This window comes from Nerophis ophidion, linkage group LG26 (genome assembly GCF_033978795.1).
Source record: "Nerophis ophidion isolate RoL-2023_Sa linkage group LG26, RoL_Noph_v1.0, whole genome shotgun sequence".
Taxonomy (NCBI): Eukaryota; Metazoa; Chordata; class Actinopteri; order Syngnathiformes; family Syngnathidae; genus Nerophis; species Nerophis ophidion.
This window is the reverse complement of record NC_084636.1, coordinates 13911583-13936973: the sequence shown is the minus strand read 5'-3', so window position 1 is coordinate 13936973 and position 25391 is coordinate 13911583. Positions and strand designations below refer to the sequence as shown.

The 25391-nt window shown below is 41.2% G+C and overlaps 1 protein-coding gene across 1 annotated transcript in view; it reads right to left on the bottom strand.

The window, feature by feature from the left end:
* Window positions 1-25391, bottom strand: part of scfd2 (sec1 family domain containing 2) — a 353994-nt gene that overhangs the window by 247095 nt on the left and 81508 nt on the right. The window contains exon 5 of the mRNA XM_061888960.1: window positions 20081-20256. Coding sequence (XP_061744944.1) covers window positions 20081-20256 — 176 coding nt within the window. The remainder of the gene's footprint in view (window positions 1-20080; window positions 20257-25391) is intronic.

Sequence of the window (25391 nt, the reverse complement as noted above, 5' to 3'; positions counted from 1 at the left end):
TACCGAGCCAATAGTACAACATGAACCACTCGTACCCAAAACAAATTACGTGACGGTTAAAGGCCTACTGAAACCCACTACTACCGACTACGCAGTCTGATAGTCTTTATATCAATGATGAAATATTAACATTGCAACACATGACAATACGGCCTTTTTAGTTTACTAAATTGCAATTTTAAATTTTGCGCTGAAAAATCCTGCTGAAACGTGTCGGACATTTTGTTCTGGTATCGTTCCCGGCTATAAGTCGTCTGTTTTCATCGCATAATTCCACAGTATTCTGGACAACTGTGTTAAATCTTTTGCAATTTGTTCAAAGAACAATGGAGACATCAAAGAAGAAAGCTGTAGGTGGGAAGCGGTGTATTGTGGCCACCTTTAGCAACACAAACACAGCTGGTGTTTCATTGTTTACATTCCCGAAAGATGACGGTGAAGCTTTACAATGGAACAGAGCAGTCAAGCGAACACGGTTGGATTGGACCACACATATAAAGTACAGTGTATTATACAGCGATCATTTCGAAAGATCGTGTTTCGAAGAGGGTCCCTTGCAAAGGGCAGAGATGGGTATAGCCACCACCTCGACTGATACTGAAGAAAGGTGCGGGGCCGACCTTCAGGTTGTACAGGTACGACCATATAATCTCACTAAAACACTAGTAACACAATAAGCAGATAAGGGATTTTCCAGAATTATCCTAGTAAATTTGTCTAATAACATCTGAATCACTCCCACTGTATAGTCTTTTTTTTTTTTTCCTAGTCCTTCACTCTCACTTTCCTCATCCACAAATCCTTCATTCCCCCTCAAATTAATGGGGAAATCGTTCGAATCACTCTCGCTGCTGGTGGCCAGGACTGTAAACAATTTTCAGATGTGAGGAGCTCCACAACCCGTGACATCACGCGCATATCGTCTGCTACTTCCGGTATAGGCAAGGCGTTTTTATCAGCACCAAAAGTTGCAAACTTTATCCTCATGTTCTCTACTAAATCCTTTCAGCAAAAATATGGCTATATCGCGAAACGATCAAGTATGACACATGGAATGGACCTGCTATCCCCGTTCAAATAAAAAAAATCTCATTTTAGTAGGCCTTTAAGACACATTTTGGCTATAATAAGCCTGACATTACCAGTAATTGAAAAGTAGAGGAGTGGTTGAGAAAGGGATAATCATGCGTAAACCGTAATCGGGGTAAAAGGTTCAATTAATCGAGATTTAGATTTTTGCTATAACCGCCCAGCTTGAATGTCAACAAAGACATGTGGATAAATAAATGATAAATGATAAATGGGTTGTACTTGTAAAGCGCTTTTCTACCTTCAAGGTACTCAAAGCGCTTTGACACTACTTCCACATATACCCATTCACACACACATTCACACACTGATGGAGGGAGCTGCCATGCAAGGCGCTAACCAGCACCCATCAGGAGCAAGGGTGAAGTGTCTTGCTCAGGACACGACGGACGTGACGAGGTTGGTATTAGGTGGGATTTGAACCAGGGCCCCTCGGGTTGCGCACGGCCACTCTCCCACTGCGCCACGCCAAGCAGTGTGTTTGCATTGTTCAGTAAAGACCAATCTGTTCACACAAAAGGCTTAAAGGCCTACTTAAACCCACTACTACCCACCACGCAGTCTGATATATATCAATGATGAAATATTAACATTGCAACACATGCCGATACGGCCTTTTTAGTTTACTAAATTGCAATTATAAATTTCCCGCGAAGTGTCTGTTGAAAACGTCGCGGAATGCTGACGTGTATGCGTGACGTCACGGACAGTTAGGAAATATTAGCGCTGCGCACACACACAGCTAAAAGTCGTCTGCTTTAACCGCAAAATTACACAGTATTTTGGACATCTGTGTTGCTGAATCTTTTGCAATTTGTTCAATTAATAATGGAGAAGTAAAAGTAGAAAGATGGAGTTGGAAAGCTTTAGCCTTTAGCCACACAAACACACAGTGATTCAATCTATCAATCAATGTTTATTTATATAGCCCTAAATCACAAAGTTCTCAAAAGACTGTACAAACCACTACGACATCCTCAGAAGAACCCGCATAAGGGCAATGAAAACTCACACCCAGTGGGACGCCAGTGACAATGATGACTATGAGAACCTTGGAGAGGACCTCATATGTGAGCAACCCCTCCTAGGGGACCGAAAGCAATGGATGTCGAGCGGGTCTAACATGATACTGTGAAAGTTCAATCCATAGTTGCTCCAACACAGCCGCGAGAGTTCAGTTCAAAGCGGATCCAAGACAGCAGCGAGAGTCCCGTCCACAGGAAACCATCCCAAGCGGAGTCGGATCAGCATCGTAGAGATGTTCCCAAGAGATTCTTTGTTTAAAATTCCCGGAGGTGAATCAGAGCGGTCAAGCGAACATGGATCCTGACCACTTGTCAACCAGCAGTTTTCGGTGAGAAAATTGTGGTAAAAAGTCGCCAGTTACCGGAGATCAGCTGAGCTTGTGCCGTCTGTACAGCTGCCGTCGACCTCAAGACACCCCGACACACACCTCCGACTATCAGGTACTATTAAACTCACTAAAACACTAGAAATACAATAGAAATATGAGGGATTTCCCAGAATTATCCTAGTAAATGTGTCTAAAAACATCTGAATCCGTCCCAATGCAATCGCGTTTTTTTGGTTTTTTTTTTTTTTTTTTTCCTAGTCCGTCGCTATCAATATCCTCAAACACAAATCTTTCATCCTCGCTCAAATTAATGGGGAAATTGTCGTTTTCTCGGTCCGAATGGCCTTTTTTGTTGGAGGCTCCCATTAAAAACAATGTGAAAAGCCATGAACGGGTGACGTCATCGTCTGCAACTTCCGGTAAAGGCAGGGCTTTTCTGTTAGCGACCAAAAGTTGCAAACTTTATCGTCGATGTTCTCTACTAAATCCTTTCAGCAAAAATATAGCAATATCGCAAAATGATCAAGTATGACACATAGAATGGACCTACTATCCCCGTTTAAATAAGAAAATCTCATTTCAGTAGGCCTTTAAAACTGAGGTATGAACAGAACCCTAATGACAACTGATCCTTAGTTTGGAGAAAAGCTCTTGAAACATTACAAGATAAGAAGAGACAACCCCACCATTGACAGGGATCAACCCTTTGGCTCCTTTGAACACAACTGTGTTACTTCGGGGCTACAAGAGGATAAACAAAAGAGGAATGAAGGTACCGATCGCAGAAGGATGAGGAGACAGTCAACAGGTCAGCGCAGATGAGACGCTGTTAAACAGTGGGGAGCTGATGGAGGTCAGCCTTGGACCACTTAGGGCTGCGCCCTGCAGTTATTCACACCCCTTTGTTATAATGTCCCGCACCCCCACCTTCAAGAAAGGATGGATGTTGAGTGGACAAGGGAATGTCTGGGATGTGGGGACAGACTCCATACCTCGGGGGACAGGACGATTACAAGCTTAAAGCCCCCCCCCCATGACTGTCTGTGGCATTCCGCGCAGATAAGATGAAAGTTAGTTTGGAACCAATATCAACATTTTCCTTGTCTCTTGTCACTGGTGGCAATTATGTGATCCAGATGCTTCATATGCAAGCACATTTTAAGCATTCTCAGCATCCACATGACCTAGTAAATCTTCCAAATAACAGACCAATGACATTGGCTTATTTGTCGGACTGCTGGATTACAGCAGACATACAGAAATGAGGCTTTGCAGGTCAACGAACGTCCAGAAGAGAGGGCAAAGGATAAAGGTGAAAGGTCAGACTAGCACAAACTGACATTGTGCTAAGAAAGTACTGATTGACCGATGTCTTTTTTTAAAAGAGCAGGGAGACACCATTTAACACTAAAAGCATATTGTTGATTTTTATCAGCATTGGCTGTTTGCTTTCTTAGATTTACTTCAAACAAATCTATACACAGTCACGATCAAACGTTTACATACAATTTTTGCTTCATCTGACATCACGTGGACAAACATAAGACCTTCTGGAGGAAAACTTCTGTGGTCAGATGAAACAAAAATGGAGTTGTTTGGCCACAATACCCAGCAATACGTTTGGAGGAGACAAGCGAATCCCAGGAACACCATTCCCACCGTCAAGCATGGTGGTGGTAGTATTATGCATACAATTTTTGCTTCATCTGACATCACATGGACAAACATAAGACCTTCTGGAGGAAATATTCTGTGGTCAGATGAAACAAAAATTGAGTTGTTTGGCCACAATACCTAGCAATACGTTTGGAGGAGAAAAGGGAATCCCAGGAACACCATTCCCACCGTCAAGCATGGTGGTGGTAGTATTATGCATACAATTTTTGCTTCATCTGACATCACATGGACAAACATAAGACCATCTGGAGGAAAAATTCTGTGGTCAGATGAAACAAAAATTGAGTTGTTTGGCCACAATACCCAGCAATACGGTTGGAGGAGAAAAGGGAATCCCAGGAACACCACTCCCACCGTCAAGCATGGTGGTGGTAGTATTATGCATACAATTTTTGCTTCATCTGACATCACATGGACAAACATGAGACCTTCTGGAGGAAAAATTCTGTGGTCAGATGAAACAAAAATTGAGTTGTTTGGCCACAATACCCAGCAATACGTTTGGAGGAGAAAAGAGAATCCCAGGAACACCATTCCCACCGTCAAGCATGGTGGTGGTAGTATTATGCTCTGGGCCCGTTTTGCTGCCAAAGGAACTGGTGCTTTAAATGGGACAATGAAAAAGGATTATTACCTCCAAATTCTTCAGGACAACCTGAAATCATCAGCCCGGAGGTTGGGTCTTGGGCGCAGTTGGGTGTTCCAACAGGACAATGACCCCAAACACACGTCAAAAGTGGTAAAGGAATGGCTAAATCAGGCTAGAATTAAGGTTTTAAAACACCATTCCCAAAGTCCTAACTTAAACGTGTGGACAATGTTGAAGAAACAAGTCCATGTCAGAAATCCAACACATTACTACCCACCACACAGTCTGATAGTTTATATATCAATGATGAAATCTTAACATTGCAACACATGCCAATACAACCGTTTTAGTTTACTGAATTGCAATTTTAAATTTCTCGCAAAGTGTCCTGTTGAAAACGGCGCGGAATGATGACGCGTGCGCGCGACGTCACCGGTTGTAGCGGACATGTTCTTTCAGCCCAATCCAAACCATTAATCACATAATTACACAGTATTCTGGACATCTGTGTTGCTGAATCTTTTGCAATTTGTTCAATTAGTAATGGAGAAGTCAAAGAAGAAAGATGTAGGTGGGAAGCGGTGTATGGCAGCTGCCTTTAGCAACACAAACACAGCCGGTGTTTCCTTGTTTACATTCCCGGAGGTGAAGCTTTACTATAGAACAGAACGGTCAAGCGAACATGGTTCCCGACCACATGTCAACCAGCAGGTTTCGGTGAGAAAATTGTGCTGATAAGTCGGCTCTTACCATAGACATGAGCGGAGCTTGCGTCCTCCTGCACCTGCGGATTATTACCTCCTCCCACCGGAGACACTCGTGGTCACCACACCCGTGGCCACACCCCTCCGACTTTCAGGTACCATATAATCTCACTAAAACACTAGTAACACAATAAGCAGATAGGGGCTTTTCCAGAATTATCCTAGTCAATGTGTCTAATAACATCTGAATCGCTCCCACTGCCCTCGCCTTTTTTTTTCTTTTCTAGTCCTTCACTCTTACTTTCCTCATCAACGAATCTTTTATCCTCGCTCAAATTAATGGGGAAATCATCGCTTTCTCGGTCCGAAACGCTCTCGCGGTTGGTGGCCATGATTGTAAACAATGTGAGGATGTGAGGAGCTCCACAACCCAAGACATCACGCGCACATCGTCTGTTATCTCCGGTAAAGGCAAGGCTTTTTTATTAGTGACCAAAAAGTTGCAAACTTTATTGTGGATGTTCTCTACTAAATCCTTTCAGCAAAAATATGGCAATATCGCGAAATGATCAAGTATGACACATAGAATGGACCTGCTATTCCCGTTTAAAAAAGAAAATCTCATTTCATTAGGCCTTTAACTGCACCAATTTTGTCAAGAGGAGTGGTCAAAAATTCAACCAGAAGCATGTGGATGGCTACCAAAAGTGCCTTATTGCAATGAAACTTGCCAAGGCACATGCAACCAAATATTAACATTGCTGTATGTATACTTTTGACCCAGCAGATTTGGTCATATTTTAAGTAGACCTATAATAAATTCATAAAAGAACCACACTTCATGAATGTGTTTTTGTGACCAACAAGTATGTGCTCCAATCACTATCACAAAAACATAAAAGTTGTAGAAATTATTGGAAACTCAAGACAGCCATGTTTCTTTACAAGTGTATGTAAAGATTTGATCGCGACTGTATCATGATAAAATAAAGTAAGGAAGAATACAGGGAGAGCAACATTTCTGTTATTTCTTAGAAAGACCGAAACATTTGCAGAAAATGAATTGCTTCGAGGTTGGCCTTCTTGCAATGCTGATTATCTCTAATATAATTGATCAAACAGATGACTTGGCCTAACACTAATGGTTCACAGAGGTCACCAACCTTGGTCATTGATTACTTCAACAGGCACCAAAGAAGAGTAGTATGAATGGATGCAGAGACTTTCCAGAACTTACTGCTCGTAATAGAATACAGATTGAGAGCAATACACTCGGGGCAGTGTGTAAAAACGAACTAAAAATGGATAAAAACTGTGGTTTTGATTACATACAAAAAGCTTTGCTTTAGGGCCTGGAAACACAAAGGAGAGAAGCATGTGCGGTAACGTACGGACTAAGATGGTTCAGTATTAGTCAAAAGTTTTGACATACTTACCCAGGTCATTGAATGAGAACATGGGTCGAAACCTTTTAACAGTACTTAACTGGTCGTACTCAGAAATATATGTAAGACATGCTAGTTTGCATGTAATATAGATATCACAGTTTTTTAAATAATTATTATACAAATACAAAGACATTTAGCTTATTTTCAAACAAATCTGATCAAGTTTTACTGATACTGGCTTGCCTGTTCCTTAAAAGTGTGTACCAAATTTCCAAATTTAGTAAAGACTGACATTGTGTACCCCACCTTCCGCCCAAATGCAGCTGAGATAGGCTCCAGCGACCCCGAAAGTGACAAGCGGTAGAAAAACGGATGGATGGATAACATTGTCACTTTATATATGCTACCGTTGCCGTGGTGACACACGCAACACAACACTGCCTTTTTGCACTAACGTCATATAATTTTGCTGAATATAACTACTGTACACTGCAGTAAAACATTTTATGATTTTTTTATCAACCATTTTATTATTAAAACCATATTATATATGGTAAATAATTTTTTTTTTATATTTTTTTTTCTTAGAATTTTGTATTTTTTTTATTTTCTTTTACCCAAAATGTGTTGATTTTCTTAAAGCATAAGGTTAGGGAGGATGAATCCCAATTGGGGTTGGTCCGATACGACCGATGCTGTCAATATATTTTTTTTAATCCAGCTGACCGCCGTAAATATAACACGCTGTCCCATTCAGTTTAAGTGCCACTACTACAAATCAGCTTGGAATAATCACAAATAAGGAAGCAACACCACACAAAAGTTTGTTACACAACAATATTTGAATATATGAACAGAGGATGTTGTTGTGGCTTGTGCAGCCCTTTGAGACACTTGTGATTTAGGGCTATATAAATAAACATTGATTGATTGATTGATTGAATATTTCTTCCTCAAAAGTGCCCTGAAGTCTCGCATGCTAATAAGAGTTGTTGCCACTACGACACGCTTCATCAACCATGGAGGCGAGGATTAGTGATTTAGAAGTAGCTAAAACACTGCCGATTGCGGATGGACATTAGCCGCTAACTCGCTAGCTATGTCTTAAAGCACCTCTTCTTGTGGGCGTTTCAGTGTTATATTTTACTTTTATTCTTTGGCTTTTAACACTACGTGAGTTGTGTGGTCCTCTGTTGTCCTCTGTGTTTTTTATACACTTTGATTTCTATTTTACTGTTTTAATTGATTTTACCCTTTAAAATAGTTTTTAATCATATTTGTTTTTATATCGTTTTTTTTTTATATTGGTTTTATATTTATTTATTTATTTTCTTCATTCAGTCATTGGTGGAGCATAATATTGTTTTTTTTAATATTGTTTTTAACATGGCTGTGCAGCACTTTGGAAACGTTATTGTTTAAATGTCCTATATAAATAAAGTGGATTGGATTGATATAACTTCACCTATATCGTTAGTTTTTAAGCCAAAATAGGTCCGTTCTTCCTTTTTTGTCTACCACCACTGTGTTACATCACATTTTCTTTTAACAACACTCAATAAACGTTAGGGAACTGAGGAAACTAATTATTGAAGCTTTGAAATTGGAATTCTTTCCCATTCTTGCTTGATGTACAGGTTAAGTTTTTCAACAGTCCGGGGTCTTGTTGTAGTATTTTACGCTTCATAATGCGCCACACATTTTCGCTGGGAAACATGTCTGGACTGCAGGCGGGCCAGGAAAGTACCCGCACTCTTTTACTACGAAGCCACGCTGTTGTAACACGTGGCTTGGCATTGTTTTGCTGAAATAAGCAGGGGTGTCCATGATAATGTTGCTTGGATGACAACATATGTTGCTCTAAAACCTATATGGACCGTTCAGCATTAATGGTGCCTTCACAGATGTGTAAGTTGCCCATGCCTTGGATACTAATACACCCCCATACCATCACAGATGCTGGCTTTTGAACTTTGCGCCTATAACAATCCGAATGGTTATTTTCCTCTTTGTTCCGGAAGACACCACATCCACAGTTTCCAAATATAATTTGAAATGTGGACTCGTCAGACCACAGACCGATTTTCCACTTTGCATCAGTTCATCTTAGATGAGCTCGGGCCCAGCGAAGCCGGCGGCGTTCCTGGGTGTTGTTGATAAATGGCTTTCGCTTTGCATAGCAGAGTTCTAACTTGCACTTACAGATGTAGCGACCAACTGTAGTTACTGACAGTGGTTTTATGAAGCGTTCCTGACCCCATGTGGTGATATCATTTACACACTGATGTCGGTTTTTGATGCAGTACCGCCTGAGGGCTCAAAGGTCCGTAATATCATCGCTTACGTGCAGTAATTTCTCCAGATTCTCTGAACCTCTTGATGATTTTACGGACCGTAGATAGTAAAATCCCTAAATTCCTTGCAATAGCTCGTTGAGAAATGTTGTTCTAAAACTGTTCGACAATTTGCTTACAAATTGGTGACCCTTGCCCCATCCTTGTTTGTGAATTACTTAGCATTTAATGGAAGCTGCTTTTATACCCAATCATTGCACCCACCTGTTCCCAATTAGCCTCCACACCTGTGGGATGTTCTAAATTAGTGTTGGATGAGCATTCCTCATCTTTATCAGTATTTATTGCCACCTTTCCCAACTTCTTTGTCACGTTTTGCTGGCATCAAAAATTCTAAAGTTAATGATTATTTGCAAAAAAAAATATGTATTAACTGTTTTAACATCAAATATGTTGTCTTTGTAGCAAATTCAACTGAATATGGGTTGAAAATGATTTACAAAACATTGTATTCTGTTTATATTTACATCTAACACAATTTCCCAACTCATATGGAAACGGGGTTTGTACTAGCTAGAATTAATTAAAAAAGATAAACATAAGTGTGTTTGTTGTACATAAGGAGTGTGAATGATAGGCAAAATTGCAAAAAAAAAATGCAGTTACCCTTTAATGACTGATGTTTATTGAAAAATTTGAGCAAATAAAGTAAACAAAAATATATGTTTTTACGCCCTTCAAAAACTTAAGGAATTGTATGTCCTCTTGGGTTTTAAAATCTAATCGCCAATGTGCAGGGACCTACTATACAAGCCAGGCGCATGCATTGCAGTGTTTTCAGTCGGAGGCGTACCATAAGATAAGATTGACGATGAAGGCTGGATTTCGGGCTCTGTTTTGGTGTCAATGAACAGCATTTGTAGCCAAAAAACAAGACAGGAAGATAAGAACCAGAAGGGTTTGAAAGGCGACAGAGGCCCTATGCAGCACTGTGACCAGCAATAACTCTGCACTTGAATGTTTGCAGAGGCATGGCCCTGCTAATCCCAGCAGAGAGTCGCAAGCGACCAGGGTGAGAGGTCAGCTCGTCTCTACTGCACGGCTGTCATCGCCGCCACAGTCGGCGATGTGACGCACGCGCTGACCTTACAAAGTGATGTAAACATGTCAACATTTTTTTTCCTCTCGTCCCACTCTGTGGGTGGGTTGTGCGGTAGATGTGTTTAGCTTGGTGAGCTCTCTGGCTGGACCCTTGATGGGAAGGTTGCTATGTGTGTGCCTGCGGTGTTCTGGTAAATGGAGAAAGACCGAGTCTGTTCAGTTTTTCCCTATAATGGCGGTGCCACTGATGCCTGGCTCTTGGCAGATGCAGCATCGGGGGCTGCAGTTGGACTTACGAGAGTCAGTCCGAGCCTTTCAGAGCATACACTAGTCCACCAAAGGAGACTGGAGGTACAACAAGAAAATCATAAAGAGTATGAGAATACATACAAATAGGCCTGGGCATTAAACGGATTTTATCAATTAACTCAAAGTTTTTTGTTACAGACAATTTGAAAAATAATCAAGTCGATGTTTTTCTTCTCTTGCTCCAGCACATCCTTAGCCCCCAGGAGCTTCCGTAGCTTCCGCCCCGGCAGTCATTCCCTTCGCAGACATTCAAACACATAGCAACAACATGGCTACTGCAAACGCGAACCCGAGCTAGAAGCTTGTCCCAAAAACAATACTCGTGTTGCCAGTGGCTTAGATTTGCAGAAACAAACGTTCAACAAAAAGGCAACAAATTAATTCCAGCATCTGAAACAGAAGCATCCAGCCGAGTGGGGGAAATGCAACTCTCTACAAAGTGAGCACAAACTCCTGCTGAAAACGGCTTACTGTAGTGGAATCAATTACTTAAAGCACTATGTATGATAAGAAAGGACTGCGATGGAAAGCCGCGCTGCATAAAACAAAGCTGCTGTGCCCGATGGCCATAAAAACAGAGGAAATTCTTGGATTTATTCACTTACAAAACTATAGATGCCTCTCAAGGTTAGACTTTATTCTATATATATATATATATATATATATATATATATATATATATATATATATATATATATATATATATATATATCTATATCTTTGGGTGTCCCACGATTTGATTCAATATCGATTCTTGGGGTCGCGATTCAATTATATATCGATTTTTTCGATTCAACGCGATTCTCGATTCAAAAACGATATTTTTCCGATTCAAAACGATTCTCTATTCATTCAATACATAGGATTTCAGCAGGATCTACCCCAGTCTGTTGACATGCAAGCAGAGTAGTAGATTTATGTAAAAAGATTTTATAATTGTAAAGGACTGTTTTATCAACTGATTGCAATAATGTAAAATTGTTTTAACTTTTAAACGAACGAAAAATATGACCTATTTTATCTTTGTGAAAATATTGGACAGTGTGTTGTCAAGCTTTGAGATGCGATGCAAGTGTAAGCCACAGTGACACTATTCTTTTTTTTTTTTTTTTAAACGTCTAATGATAATGTCAATGAGGGATTTTTAATCACTGCTATGCTGAAATCATAACAAATATTGATACTGTTGTTGATAATATTCATTTTTGTTTCACTACTTTTGGTTTGTTCTGTGTCGTGTTTGTGTCTCCTCAATTGCTCTGTTTATTGCAGTTCTGAGTGTTGCTGGGTCAGGTTTGGTTTTGGAATTGGATTGCATTGTTATGGTATTGCTGTGTATTGTTTTGTTGGATTGATTAAAAATTAAAAATAAATCGATTTTTAAAAAATGAGAATCGATTCTGAATCGCACAACGTGAGAATTGCGATTCAAATTCGAATCGATTTTTTCCCACCTTCCTAATATATATATATATATATTCATATTTATGTCACATTTTGTTTATAATTAACTCAAAATTAATTGGGATAAATCGTATATAGGTATAATTTCAGATCAATCATAAGTGTGCCCTCGACAGATTATTTTAAACGGCGGACATTTATCCACAAACATTTAGAGAAGCTGTTAATGGTGTGTTTGTTAGAGGAGCAGTTTGAAGGGGGAGGATGTAAAATTGACTCTTCGAGGTTAATGCTATACATTATTGCATTACTTTATAAAATAATATTGTTTGACATCCTGAAATCTTCCAGTATTGTATTGTTTTTTAAACAATACTTATCTAAAAGTGTATAGAAAAAAAATGAAGCATGTTGTATCATTATTATGCCAATCATCGATTAAATTGGTTTCAATTGATTTTAACGGGCTACGCTGATTGGTAATAGAAGTTTTTTGAGGTATGAGCTGCTCCGCAGAAGCAATTAAACTCGAGGTACCACTATAATTCAACAAAACAAGGCTAGATCAGACATTGAATCAGCATGAAAATAATGTAAAAACCTATTAAAAGTGACAGACACCCTTTTTGACCCATGAATACATCAAACACATTGGTCAGTCAGTCAGTTGGCTAATTCAAAATCCGAACAAATTAGAGCTTGAACAACCTCCGTGAATGGTTTGTGTTTTGGACAAGGTTCTGTATTACGTTGCCAAATGGGGAAAACAGTCCAAAGTAGTTTTCACACAGTATTTGGAAGCAAAGTATGTTTATTGGAGAGGGTGGGAACCAAGCTAAGCCCTGAACTCAGTGGCCTTTCTCCGACTGCCTACTACACGGCCTCCGGTGCACCACAGCAGTGAGGGTTAGCCTGAAAGGGCTCCCACTGTCCTGAAGGCGATGGTCGCACCCTCAGCGGCCCTCACGCACTCAGGCTGAGCAAACACATCGCGACCGCCGGGCTCCGCTAAAAGGCATTTTGTCATGCAGCTAATCCCCCTCCCAATCCGCACGCCCCTCGTACATGTTCAGCTAAAGTGACCGCTTCACATGCAAACTGACAGCGACCCACACACGCATTTTCCGTAGCGCCGCAATAAAAAGAAGCTCATTTTAATGGCAAACATCCACGCCAAAGGCTTGATTGTGAGATCTTTTTCCTGAAGAATGTCAGTTGGAACTCCAGCCAACAGCTACAGCGTGCATGCACAAGGCCGAGGCTAAATGTTCTCATCTTCAGAGAGACAAGAGAAGTGGTTCTTAACCTGGGTTCGATCGAACCCTAGGGGTTCGGTGAGTCGGCCACAGGGGTTCGGTGGAGCCAGACAAGACACACCCGACTCATCCATACTTGGGCAATGCACAAGGCCAAGGCTAAATGTTCTCATCATCAGAGAGACTAGAGCAGGGGTTCTTAACATGGGTTCGATCGAACCCTAGGGGTTCGGTGAGTCGGCCACAGGGGTTCGGCGGAGCCAGTCAAGACACACCCGACTCATCCATACTTGGGCAGGGTTTGGTGGTAGCGGGGGTGTATATTGTAGATCCCGGAAGAGTTAGTGCTACCAGGGATTCTGGGTATTTGTTCTGTTGTGTTACAGTGCGGATGTTTTCACAAAATGTGTTTGTTATTCTTGTTTGGTGTGGGTTCACAGTGTGGTGCATATTTGTAACAGTGTTAAAGTTGTTTATACGGCCACCCTCAGTGTGACCTGTATGGCTGTTGACCAAGTATGCCTTGCATTCACTTATGTGTGTAAAAGCCACATAAATGATGTGAATGCACTGGCACGCCGTTTGTATGGAGGAAAATCGGACGTGACGACAGGTTGTAGAAGACGCTAAAGGAGAATCGTTGCCCCAAGAGATTTTCGGAATTTGGGATTCTCCCGGAAAAATCGGGAGGGTTGGCAAGTATGGACTCATCGTGTAAATAAAAACTTCTCCATATCGGCGTATCGTGGATACGGCAACAGCGTAAGTCACACTGATTTGCAGGTGTGTCATTTGTTGTGAGTTCATGCACGGTTCATTTTGTACACCAGGAAAAAAATATATAACTTTGTCTTGAATTTGAAAAAAATAAAATGTTTGCACGAAAGAAGCGTTCGGTGAATGCGCGTATGAAACTAGTGGAGTTCGGAACCTCCAACAAGGTTAAGAACCACTGGACTAGAGTCTGGTGAGTTAGGCCGCGTAAAAACTGAAAGTGAGCGCTGAGAAAGTTGCACTCAGGTACCGTCGGACAGCGATGGGAGAGAGGATCAAAGTGGAGCCATGAAGTTAATGGATGCTGGAACTTTAAGCCCGAAAGTCTTCCTCCTCGTTTTAATAAAAACAGTCACGGCCCCAGCTGAGGACGAAGGTTTACGAGCTTGTTTTCAAATTTAAAAGTTTTGGCATGGGGGCGCCGCTATGAGCTTGCTTTATTTTTCCATGATTTACTTGATTAGGTTGCTAAGTACTCATCTGTCCTGCTTACTTTACAGCTTCACAGTGAACAACAAAAGGAGACCAAGGATGTGTTTTGTGTATCACCTTTCAGATCTGGGAAATCTTTGAATTATTGAACTTCACTGGCCCAAGCACTGTTATAAGAGGACGCTGCAGGCCAGGCACAATTGCTACCGTATTTTTAGGACTATAAAACGCACTTACAATCCTTTCATTTTCTCAAAAATAGACAGTGCACCTTATAACCCGGTGTGCCAAATGTACAGAATAATTCTGGTTGTGCTCACCGACCTCGAATCAGTTTTATTTGGTACATGGTGTAATGATAAGTGTGACCAGTAGATGGTAATCACACATAAGAGATACGTGTAGACTGCAATATGACGGCAGTAAACAACACCAAAACTTTAAATGTTCCATTGAAAATAAAGAACATTGCACACGGCGCTTAAAAATCTGTCGAAATGTTTTAGTATGACTTTGAAGTCGCACCGCTTGATGGATTGTCGGCCCATTACGGCTACCATATTCAGAGATACAAGTATTACTAAGATGCGTGTATAAGGACCGCAAAATGGCACCCATTAGCAGACTTATTTGTTGTTTTGTTTCATAATATTATGCGGAACCAACTTTTCTTACCTTCTGGTATCTGCTGATGTGTGTAAGTCCTAAATATTTGTGCAAGTCCGCGACTGTAGCCCGTGGCGAAGCCATAGTCGATAAGCGTTTTCTTTTTCTCTATCTTCTTGTGTGGGACATTCACCCTCTGCTGTTGCCATTTTTATTATAAAGTAGTGTAAAGTTCGAGCTTATATCTCGCTATGGAAGCGCTAAAAACTACCGGTGTAGTGAGTTTACATAATTCATCAACAAAACTATAGCTATTAGAGTTCCGGTCGGACAGTTTTTCACGGGACACACTAGTGAGCCACGGATGAGGAGATTCTGCTCAATTGTTGATTTAAGTAAAGTCTGAATGTCATTAAAAGAGTTAGCTCCATCTTTTGACACTTCTTACACTCCCGTCCTTGCATGCTACACCGCTACAAAAAAACAGACGGGGAGAAGACGCCGTCGAAGATGAGCCGCATGAATAAGACCGCCCAATAAAACGGCACGTCCGGAAGGAACTGTCAGAAAGCGACTTGAAGATGGTCTGTAAAACATAATCCATGCAACATTTTGACCAAAGAACCACAATTACATATTATGTAGACCACAAGGAAGTATTTTACAGTTAGGAAAGAAATCATAATGTGACCCCTTATGATCCGGCGCGCCTTTTTTATGAAAAAAGACCTTAATAGACCCGCTCATCAACAGTGCGCCTTGTAATCAATACGCCCTGTGGTCCAGAAAATTTGGTACAATAATCAAAATGTTTGGTATCAATGCTTTTCCTGCTAATTATTAATCATTATCACAACGCAGCACATAAATAACCAGAAAATTCCACATGCCAGAGGTATGTTTGCTCAAGCATAAATACATGTGCCTGCAACTGTCGAATAATGAATGCCACTTATGAATGATGACCACCACCTTGTACAATACAAAAGTCAGCGAAGTGGCAGAAATGCAGTGTTGTGTTATGAAATGAGTGCAGATTACAGGATTAACAAACCATAATGGACACTTCTGATATTGCATAATTAAATTCTAATGCTCCCATCTGTATCAGTCTTTCGATCAGACCTGACCCCTGACCTTCGCACACTCTAACACATATACACATATACATATACATCCGCCTGCCCCGATAAACTAATCCCTTCTAAACATCAGGACAGTCTCTTTTTTTTTTTTTTTTACCCTGCAGTGTTTATTGGACCCGAATGTTTTCCCTCCAAACACGGACTGACCAACTTTGTTTATGAGAGGAGAGGAATCTGCATTTATTTTCACTGTAACAGAACATTCTAGACACCACAGACACATGCTTACCTTTACATTTACCTGCCAAGTCCAAGGCACCAAAATATTTACCCAAGGAAAAAGGTGCAAATGGGTAATTGCCGAGATAATTACCACTATGACTGTTTAACCTCAGTCTTGTTTACTTACCGCCACACTGAAACATGTTGGTCTTAAAAGCCATACAAATTGGAATTCTCACAAAATCTGGTGGAAAATAGATCTCTAAAATACAAACCTCATGTACTGGAATTCAATTTGTGAAGTGTGTGTCGTGCATCTTCGACCCCCCTTCACCTTTGCAGTGCAACTATTCTCAGTTCTTATCCAAGGTAAGTTTTACATCTCAGACCCTGTCTCGATTAAGCCGGATAACTCCCAAAACAAATAATTATTCAGCCTAAGCCCCATGTCAGCCACACTAACCAATTGTTTAAGGTTCCCCTCCTTGGATAATTTTTAACACGGGTAAGTGCGCTGTGTATTTTTTGAATCTCAGGTTCTTAGCTTTTGGACTCATCGCTCGTTTACAAACTGACTTCGGAGGGGAAGTGATGCCCGAAACACCGTGCCCCGGTTTCGTAACTCAGAGGTAACCGCTGAAAAGATGGAGGCGAGTCATCCGGACATGCCTGTGTTTCTCCTTCTTCAACATGTGCAGAATATTGTGGAAATCACACATGAATATTAAGGAGGAAACGCGCGATTGCAGCTATTTAGGATACAACACATCTCGGACGGTTTTGGATGAGGCCTGGAAAAACGGCAGCCTGGTGGGATATGTTTGTCAACGAGTGTGTTGTGCCACCGGGACGACAAGAGAACCTTTAAATGTCCAGGTAAGCTGTGATTGTTCTTAGCGAAAAACTTTGTCCATTTGTCGAAGGGGAAACAACGAAAATGCGGATAACAGCGAATGCATTTGGACTGGCAAAACAGACTGTATCAGTTATTGTCCGCCATGTATGTCGAGCAATTACTCAACGTCTAGTGGAGATGCACGGATAGGCAATTATATAATCCGCATCACCAAAATCATCATCCACCCGCCGTCCACCAGAACCAACATTTTATCGGGACCGTACCCGCCCGCCAACCGCCCGCTGAATTACATCAGCGGTTGGCCACCTTTACCACTCACAGAGCTATTTAAAACTGTTTTACAGAGTAATGTAGTCAATTGGAGCCGCTAACATTGTCGCGACTATTCAATAGCGTTCATCCAGCAGTGGAGGCTCCTCTAAGGGGTCTTGGGGCACTAGGAGGTTAACCCCTTTACTACTGTTACCCCAGGTGGCCCTTGGCAAAGGCCTAGTACCTGACTGTCCCCTAGCCAGGGATACGGTAAAGACCTCAACGGCGGAGCAGGTGGAAGACGGCAGATGTAAGAACTACCACAACGGCTGCAATGGCGGAAGAAGGCACCCCCACATCCATGTGGGCCCAGTTATGGGGAAATAACGACCCAAAACATCAACAGTGAAACAGGCGGAGGATGATTGCTAACCCTACGGAGCGTCACAACGGCTGGGATGGCGGATGAAAGCTACATGTCACTGGACCCTGACCCAGATTTGCCAAGGATCATGTGGTGAGTGTCTGTGCACCAGTCTCCCCACGTTAAAGGGGAACATTATCACCAGACCTATGCAAGCGTCAATAGTTACCTTGATGGTATAGAAAAAAGACCATATATTTTTTTAAACGATTTGGCAAATCAAACGCCTTTCTGTTTATCGCTCTGTGGCGATGACGTCAGAACATGACGTCACCGAGGTAATACACCCGCCATTTTCATTTTCAACACATTGCAAACACCGGGTCTCAGCTCTGTTATTTTCCGGTTTTTTGACTATTTTTTGGAACCTTGGAGACATCATGCCTCGTCGGTGTGTTGTCGGAGGGTGTAACAACACTAATAGGGAAGGATTCAAGTTGCACCACTGGCCCGAAGATGCGAAAGTGTCTGCCGCCAGACCCCCATTGAATGTGCTGGAGTGTCTCCACATTTTACCGGCGATGACAGACATGGCACAGAGATGTATGGATAACCTGCAGATGCATTTGCAACAATAAAGTCAACGAAATCACAAAGGTGAGTTTTGTTGATGTTGACTGCCAGCTAATCGATGCTAAGATGCTACGCTAATCGATGCTAACATGCTATTTACCGGCGGTGCTAAAGCAGAGGCACAGAGATGTATGGATAACCTGCAGATGCATTTGCAACTATATTACGTTTCCTTCCACCCACATTTAATGCGAAAAAAAACACTTACCAATCGACGGATTTATGTTGCTCCAGCTTCACAAGATGCGAAATTCCTGATCGTTTGGTCCGCACATTTTACCGGCGATGCTAACGCAGCTATTCGGCCATGCTATGGCTATGAATAGCGTCAATAGTTATTCGCTCAATAGCTTCAGTTTCTTCTTCAATACTTTCATACTACAACCATCCATTTCAATATATGCGTAATCTGTTGAATCACTTAAGCCGCTGAAATCAGAGTCTGAATCCGAGCTAATGTCGCTATATCTTGCTGTGGTATCCGCCATTGTTTGTTTGTATTGGCAGCACTGTATGACGTCACAGGAAAATGAATAGTGTCTTCGCAGAGAGCGAAAAAAAAGCACTTTAAAGCTTTTTTTTTTTTTTTAGGGATATTCCGGGACCGGTAAAATTTTGAAAAAAACTTCCAAAAATACAACAAGCCACTGGGAACTGATTTTTATTGTTTTTAACCCTTTTGAAATTGTGATAATGTTCCCCTTTAAACAAAGTCACGCACAGGCATCCTCCATAAAGGGATACAGCCCTACCAGGAGGATCGTCATACTCTCTTCGAGTGACCGTCGATGATGATGCCTGTAAGAATACATTTCCAGTTTGGATGTGACTATGACGTGCGCATTTTTTTCGCGCATGCATACTCGGTTGCGTCGCAACGGAGGACGGAGGGTTGAGTGGGTCTTAAACGGTGGCATTGTTGTGTGTGTGTGGACAGGGATAAGGTTAGGTGCTCTATTTCCTGGATAACCTTGTAGAAGGGGCCTTAATCAAAGTGGTCACTTCTTTTTAACTTCCATGAGCTATAAGAATCATTGCATATTTTCCAAATCCAAACAAATGGAATTTTCATTCCTATAGGTTCCACTCTATTACAAATACTAGAAACACTGCTAGTCATGTGAAAAAATGAGGACACTCAATGGAGCAAATCTTCAATTCCTGTTGACAAAAAGTTGAAAATGTGTCAAAATATGCACCCTCACCGGGTTGCCGGTATTGATGTGTAGGAAATTGTGTACTTTTATATGTACGGACAGATTGCATCTCGACTAAAGAGTAAGGATCAATGTAAAATCATAGTGAAGTGTAAAATATTCTGTACTTAATATTAGGGATGTAACGGTAAGTGTATTTGTATTGAACCGTTTCGTGACGGGGGTTTCGGTTCGGTGCGGGGTTGTACCGAACGAGTTAACCTTAGAGTTAAGCTTAAGATTCTTGTAAACAACTTGTATATGTTTGAAAGAAGGCTAATAAATCTGTAGTTCTTGAGGTCCCTCTTGTCCCCTTTCTTGAAAAGGATGATCATGTTAGCTTATTTCTGGCACTTTCCCCTGATGTAAGCAAGCTGTGTATAGCTTCGCCAGCTCCTTATAAATGACAACCTCCCCCTCTTTAATTGTGTCTATTAAAATATCATTTATACACATGACTTTATTTGCTTTTGGCCAAAGTTTATCACTGACCTGCAGCAGCAGCCTCTCAAAGGCCAGGCAGGCATCCCATCGGGGTAGGAGGGGATGTCGGAGGGTCTGCGCCGTAGCCAGGCCCAGCTGGAGCACCCCACAGTGACTCTCTAGCGCCCCGAAATTGTGTCGGAACAGCTGCGCGTAGGAGCAAAGCTGCTCGGGAGTCACACGGCCTGAGGAGGGAGAGTGGGATTGAAGATACCGCTGGTGGAAGCGCAACATAATGCAAAATCCACAAAGTGGCTTAATGGTAGTGCGTTACAAACAAACAATGATGCACAAAGACGGAAAGGACATACATCTGGTAATTCATCCTGATGGGAACAGCGGAATGTGGTATCAGTATAAATACACAACGTCTTTTGTCAACTATCACACTGAGCCTCACGCTCCAAACACACATACTGTACACACACGTGAGTCAACAATGAGGTGCGCTAATAAGAGTGTGACTAATACGCGTAAAAACCTGAGCTGTTGGCTGATTATTTACACAGAGCAACCCAGACTCCTATGAAAGGACACAGGAAGAGCAACACAAGTGGAGGGCAGGGGCGCAGACAGCTGTGGACGGTGGCCTGGAGGGTCATTCACTGACTCCCCCATCACGACCACATCTTCATGTTGATGCGCTGAACCAGCACCAGATGTGGGAGTATTTCCTGTTGGACTCTGTGGCTGGTGTTTTCTTTAGCAAGGGGCCAAATACACGACGAGAGCAGTACCAAACACACACTGCAGAACGCCAAATGGAACATGAAGAGTATAACATTCAGGCGGTTCAAACAACTTTCTGAAGTCAAACTCAAGCACTTGCAAGATCCATTTTCAAGACTGATAAGCTCTGGCTGGGCTTGTTCCACCAAACTGGGCTTTGGTGTGATTACCCCTCCCATCACTTGGAGTATGCCATCATTTCCTGACACAATACTGCATTTCTGCAACTTTCCTGAATTTAATATGAATTATTATTTATTTATCATAAACAACCACTGCTAGTGTTTGAGCCTGCGCACCTTTTGGCTTGGACTTTGTGGACTTTGTTAAGCAGAGGATTATCATTAATATCCGGCAGCAGGAATCAATTAGATCAGGGGTGACAAACTCAATAGCACAGGGTGCCAAAATGAAAAACACACTTCAGATGGTGGACCAAACAGGATTATTTGACAACCCTCTCAGACCCAATTTCACATACACGCAAATTCCCGTTTCAACTGTGCGCTGATTTTAGAGATACAAATTCATCTGTGGTTGCTTTTTCTGTGCATGGCAGCCAGTGATTGTGTTTTTGTGTGGATATACATTTTTTTGGTAACACTTTAGTATGGGAAACGTATGCTAAGTAAAAAAGACTTAAAGGCCTACTGAAATGAGATTTTCTTATTTAAACGGGGATAGCAGGTCCATTCTATGTGTCATACTTGATCATTTCGCGATATTGCCATATTTTTGCTGAAAGGATTTAGTAGAGAACATCGACGATAAAGTTTGCAACTTTTGGTCGCTAATAAAAAAGCCTTGCCTTTACCGGAAGTAGCAGACGATGTGCGTGTGACGTAACGGGTTGTAGGGCTCCTCACATCTTCACATTGTTTATAATCATAGCCTCAAGCAGCAAGAGCTATTCGGACCGAGAAAGCGACGATTTCCCCATTAATTTGAGCGAGGATGAAAGATTTGTGGATGGAAAGTAAGAGTGAAGCACAAAAAAACAAAAAAAAAGCAATGGCTCCGGGCGGCGGCAGTGTGTACGTTTCAGATTTAATTAGACACATTTACTAGGATAATTCTGGAAAATCCCTTATCTGCTTATTGTGTTACTAGTATTCAAGTGAGATTCTAAAGCCATACCTGAAAGTCGGATGGCTGCGGTGAACGCCAGTGTCTCTGAGTGAAGCCAATGGAGGAGCCAAGATCACAGCTGCCTTTTTGACAACTACAGGAGGAGGTCCAGTAATCCACTGAAGTCTCCGGTAAGAGTCGACTTAATACCACAATTTTCCCATTCAAAAACCTGCTGGTTGACGTGGAGAAACATGTTCGCTTGACCGCTCTGTGTTAAAGCTTTACAACAAACAAAAAAAACACCGCCTGTGCCTCGGTTGCTAAAGGCAGCTGCAATTCACCTCTTTCCACCAACAGCATTCTTATTTAACGTCTCCATTATTGATTGAAAAAATTGCAAAAGATTCAGCAACACAGATGTCCAAATTACTGTGTATTTATGCGAAAATAGCCGACTTTTAGCCGTGTGTGGGCTAATATGTCCGCTACAACCCGAGACGTCACAAACACACGGCATCATTCCATGACGTTTATAACAAGAAACTCCGCGGGATATTTAAAATTGTAATTTAGTAAACTAAACCGGCCGTGATGGCATGTGTTGCAATGTTAAGATTTCATCATTGATATATAAACTATCAGACTGCGTGATCGGTAGTAGTGGGTTTCAGTAGGCCTTTAATTAAGAGTTATTTGGACACGAGGGGGAACATATTGTAAGTAACACATACTTCATTTAGAGTTATTTGGTTAGGTTTGGGGGTTAGGGTTAGAGTTGTTGTATAATGAGGCCATGCAGAATAAGGCATTAATAATGACTAATTAAAAGCCAATATGTTACTAATTTCCATGTTAATAAGCAACTAATTAATGGCGAATATGTTCCCCATACTAAAGTGTTACCATTTGTTTAAACACCACTTGTGTCAATAAACGTTCTTTTAACACCAATGTGAAGGAAATAAGCATTTTTGAAAATATTCACATTTATAAATAAATAATAAATGGGTTGTACTTGTATAGCGCTTTTCTACCTTCAAGGTACTCAAAGCGCTTTGACACTACTTCCACATTTACCCATTCACACACACATTCACACACTGATGGAGGGAGCTGCCATGCAAGGCGCCAACCAGCACCCATCAGGAGCAAGGGTGAAGTGTCTTGCTCAGAACACAACGGAATGGACGAGGTTGGTACTAGGTGGGATTTGATCCAGGGACCCTCGGGTTGCGCACGGCCACTCTTCCACTGCGCCACGTGTTTATTGTTTCCTGCATGAGAAGTTTCTTTATTCTGACAGTCTGAGAGTCCTTAAATGCGTCGTGACAGATGAGCAAAGTAAAAACAGAGGGAGAGATGCTATGAGAAACAGCCACATGGTGTGCTTGCTGGTAGACTGCTGTGGATGTTGTTTTGACGTGGTTGTTTCCTTTTTAAAAGGGGTCATATTGTAATTTGTTTTCAATGTTTACAACGCTTTCTTATGGTCTACATAACATGTAATGGTGGGTCTTTAGTCAAAATCTTGCATGGATTGTTTTACAGACCATCTTCAAGTCACTTTCTGACCTTCTCTTCAGAATGCATCATTTTGTGTTTTGTGGGCGGTCTTATTTAGAGTGCGTGCCTCCACTTTGACTGCGTCTTTTCCCCGTCAGCCCTGTTGTAGATTTTAGTGCTTCCATATCGAGTCTGACAAACATAAGTAAATACTATATGCTACTTTGTATTAGAAATGACAACAGTGGAGGACCCATGTTGTACTGCAATGGCAGACTCGCGCAAAGCTCTTTGGGTCTTTTACCATATATGGAGATATCTGCTGACGTCACAAATGGGGAACATTTCAAAAGGCTCTTTAGGAAGAACTATGAAGTAAGGCAAGATTGTTTTGTAAAAAACTCTTGCCATGATACACAAATACACAAAAATAAGTACCGTTAGTTAAGAAAAGTTAATTTTGCAAATAATTTCCTCTTTAGGTCAATGGTTCCCAACCACTGGTCCAGATTAATAAAAAGGTAAAGTACCAATGATTGTCACACACACACTAGGTGTGGCAAAATTATTCTCTGCATTTGACCCATCACCCTTGATCACCCCCTGGGAGGTGAGGGGAGCAGTGGGCAGCAGCGATGGCCGCACCCGGGAATCATTTTTGGTGATTTAACCCCCAATTCTAACCCTTGATGCTGAGTGCTAAGCAGGGAGGTAATGGGTCCCATTTTTATAGTCTTTGGTATGACTCGGCCGGGGTTTGACTCAAAACCTACCGATCTCGGGGCAGACACTCTAACCACTAGGCCACTGAGTAGGTACAATAAAGTACAATAAGTACAAACTGGGGTTGGCACTGGTACCAAAATATATTTCGATACTTTGATACGTTTCAAAATAAAGGGGGCCACCAAAAAATCCTTATGCTGAAAGAATGTAGTATGAATGTAAAAATAGTTTGAATGTTGGAATGGTTTGAATAGGTTGAAAAATGTGGGAATTGTGCAACTTGAAAAAAAGTCCCATTTATTTCAATGGGAACTTCCTGGAAAATTAAGAATTTGGGGAAAAGCAGAATTATAAAAAAAAATATTAGGAGCATGAATGTCCTAAATGAGCTGAATTTGTTGGTGTTAGAATTGTTTAAATCTGGCAAGAAATGTTGAAGTAGTAAATGGTATTAGGGAATTTCAAGAATATCGTGAATTTTTTTTGAACTAGGAAAAAAGGGTAGTTTGAATTTCCAGCATGGTAAAAAATTTTAAAGGTGGAATGGTTTGAATGGATTGAAGAATCCGGAAGTTGTGGAACTTTGAAGAAAGTTCCATTCATATCAAATGGGAATTTCAGAAAAAAATTGAACTTTCGGGGAAAAACGCAATTTTTTTGGAAAATGGTAAAAAACTGGAATGGTCAGAACAAGTTGAAATGGTTGGTGTTGGAATTTTTCAAATCGGTGGAGAAATTTTGAAGTAGTAACATGTTGAATTGAGAAATGGTATTACGCAATTCACGGAATTTCGGGAAAACCGGGGAATTTTTCCATTTCAAAAAACAACTTAGTTTTTTGTCCTGATTAAGAGGAATGTTTTGAGGGTGAAACATGTGGAAGGAGTAGTCGCTAGAAAAAAAGGGTGAAAATTGGGTTTTGGAAAAGCAGGAGTTTGAATGTTGGAATGGTTTGAATAGGTTGAAAAATGTGGGAATTGTGCAACTTGAAAAAAATGTCCCATTCATTTCAATGGCAACTTCCTGGAAAATTGTGAATTTGGGGAAAAGCAGACTTTTTTGATAATGATGAGGCGGATGAATGTCCTAAATGAGCTGAATTTGTTGTTAGAATTGTTTAAGTTGGGCAAGAAATGTTGTAGTAAATAGTATTAGGGAATTTCGTGAAAATCGTTTTTAAGAAAAAGGGTAGTTTTAAATTTCCAGAATGGTGGAATGTTTTGAAGGTGGAATGGTTTGAATGGATTAAAGGATGTGGAAGTTGTGGAACTTTAAAGAACATCCCATTGAT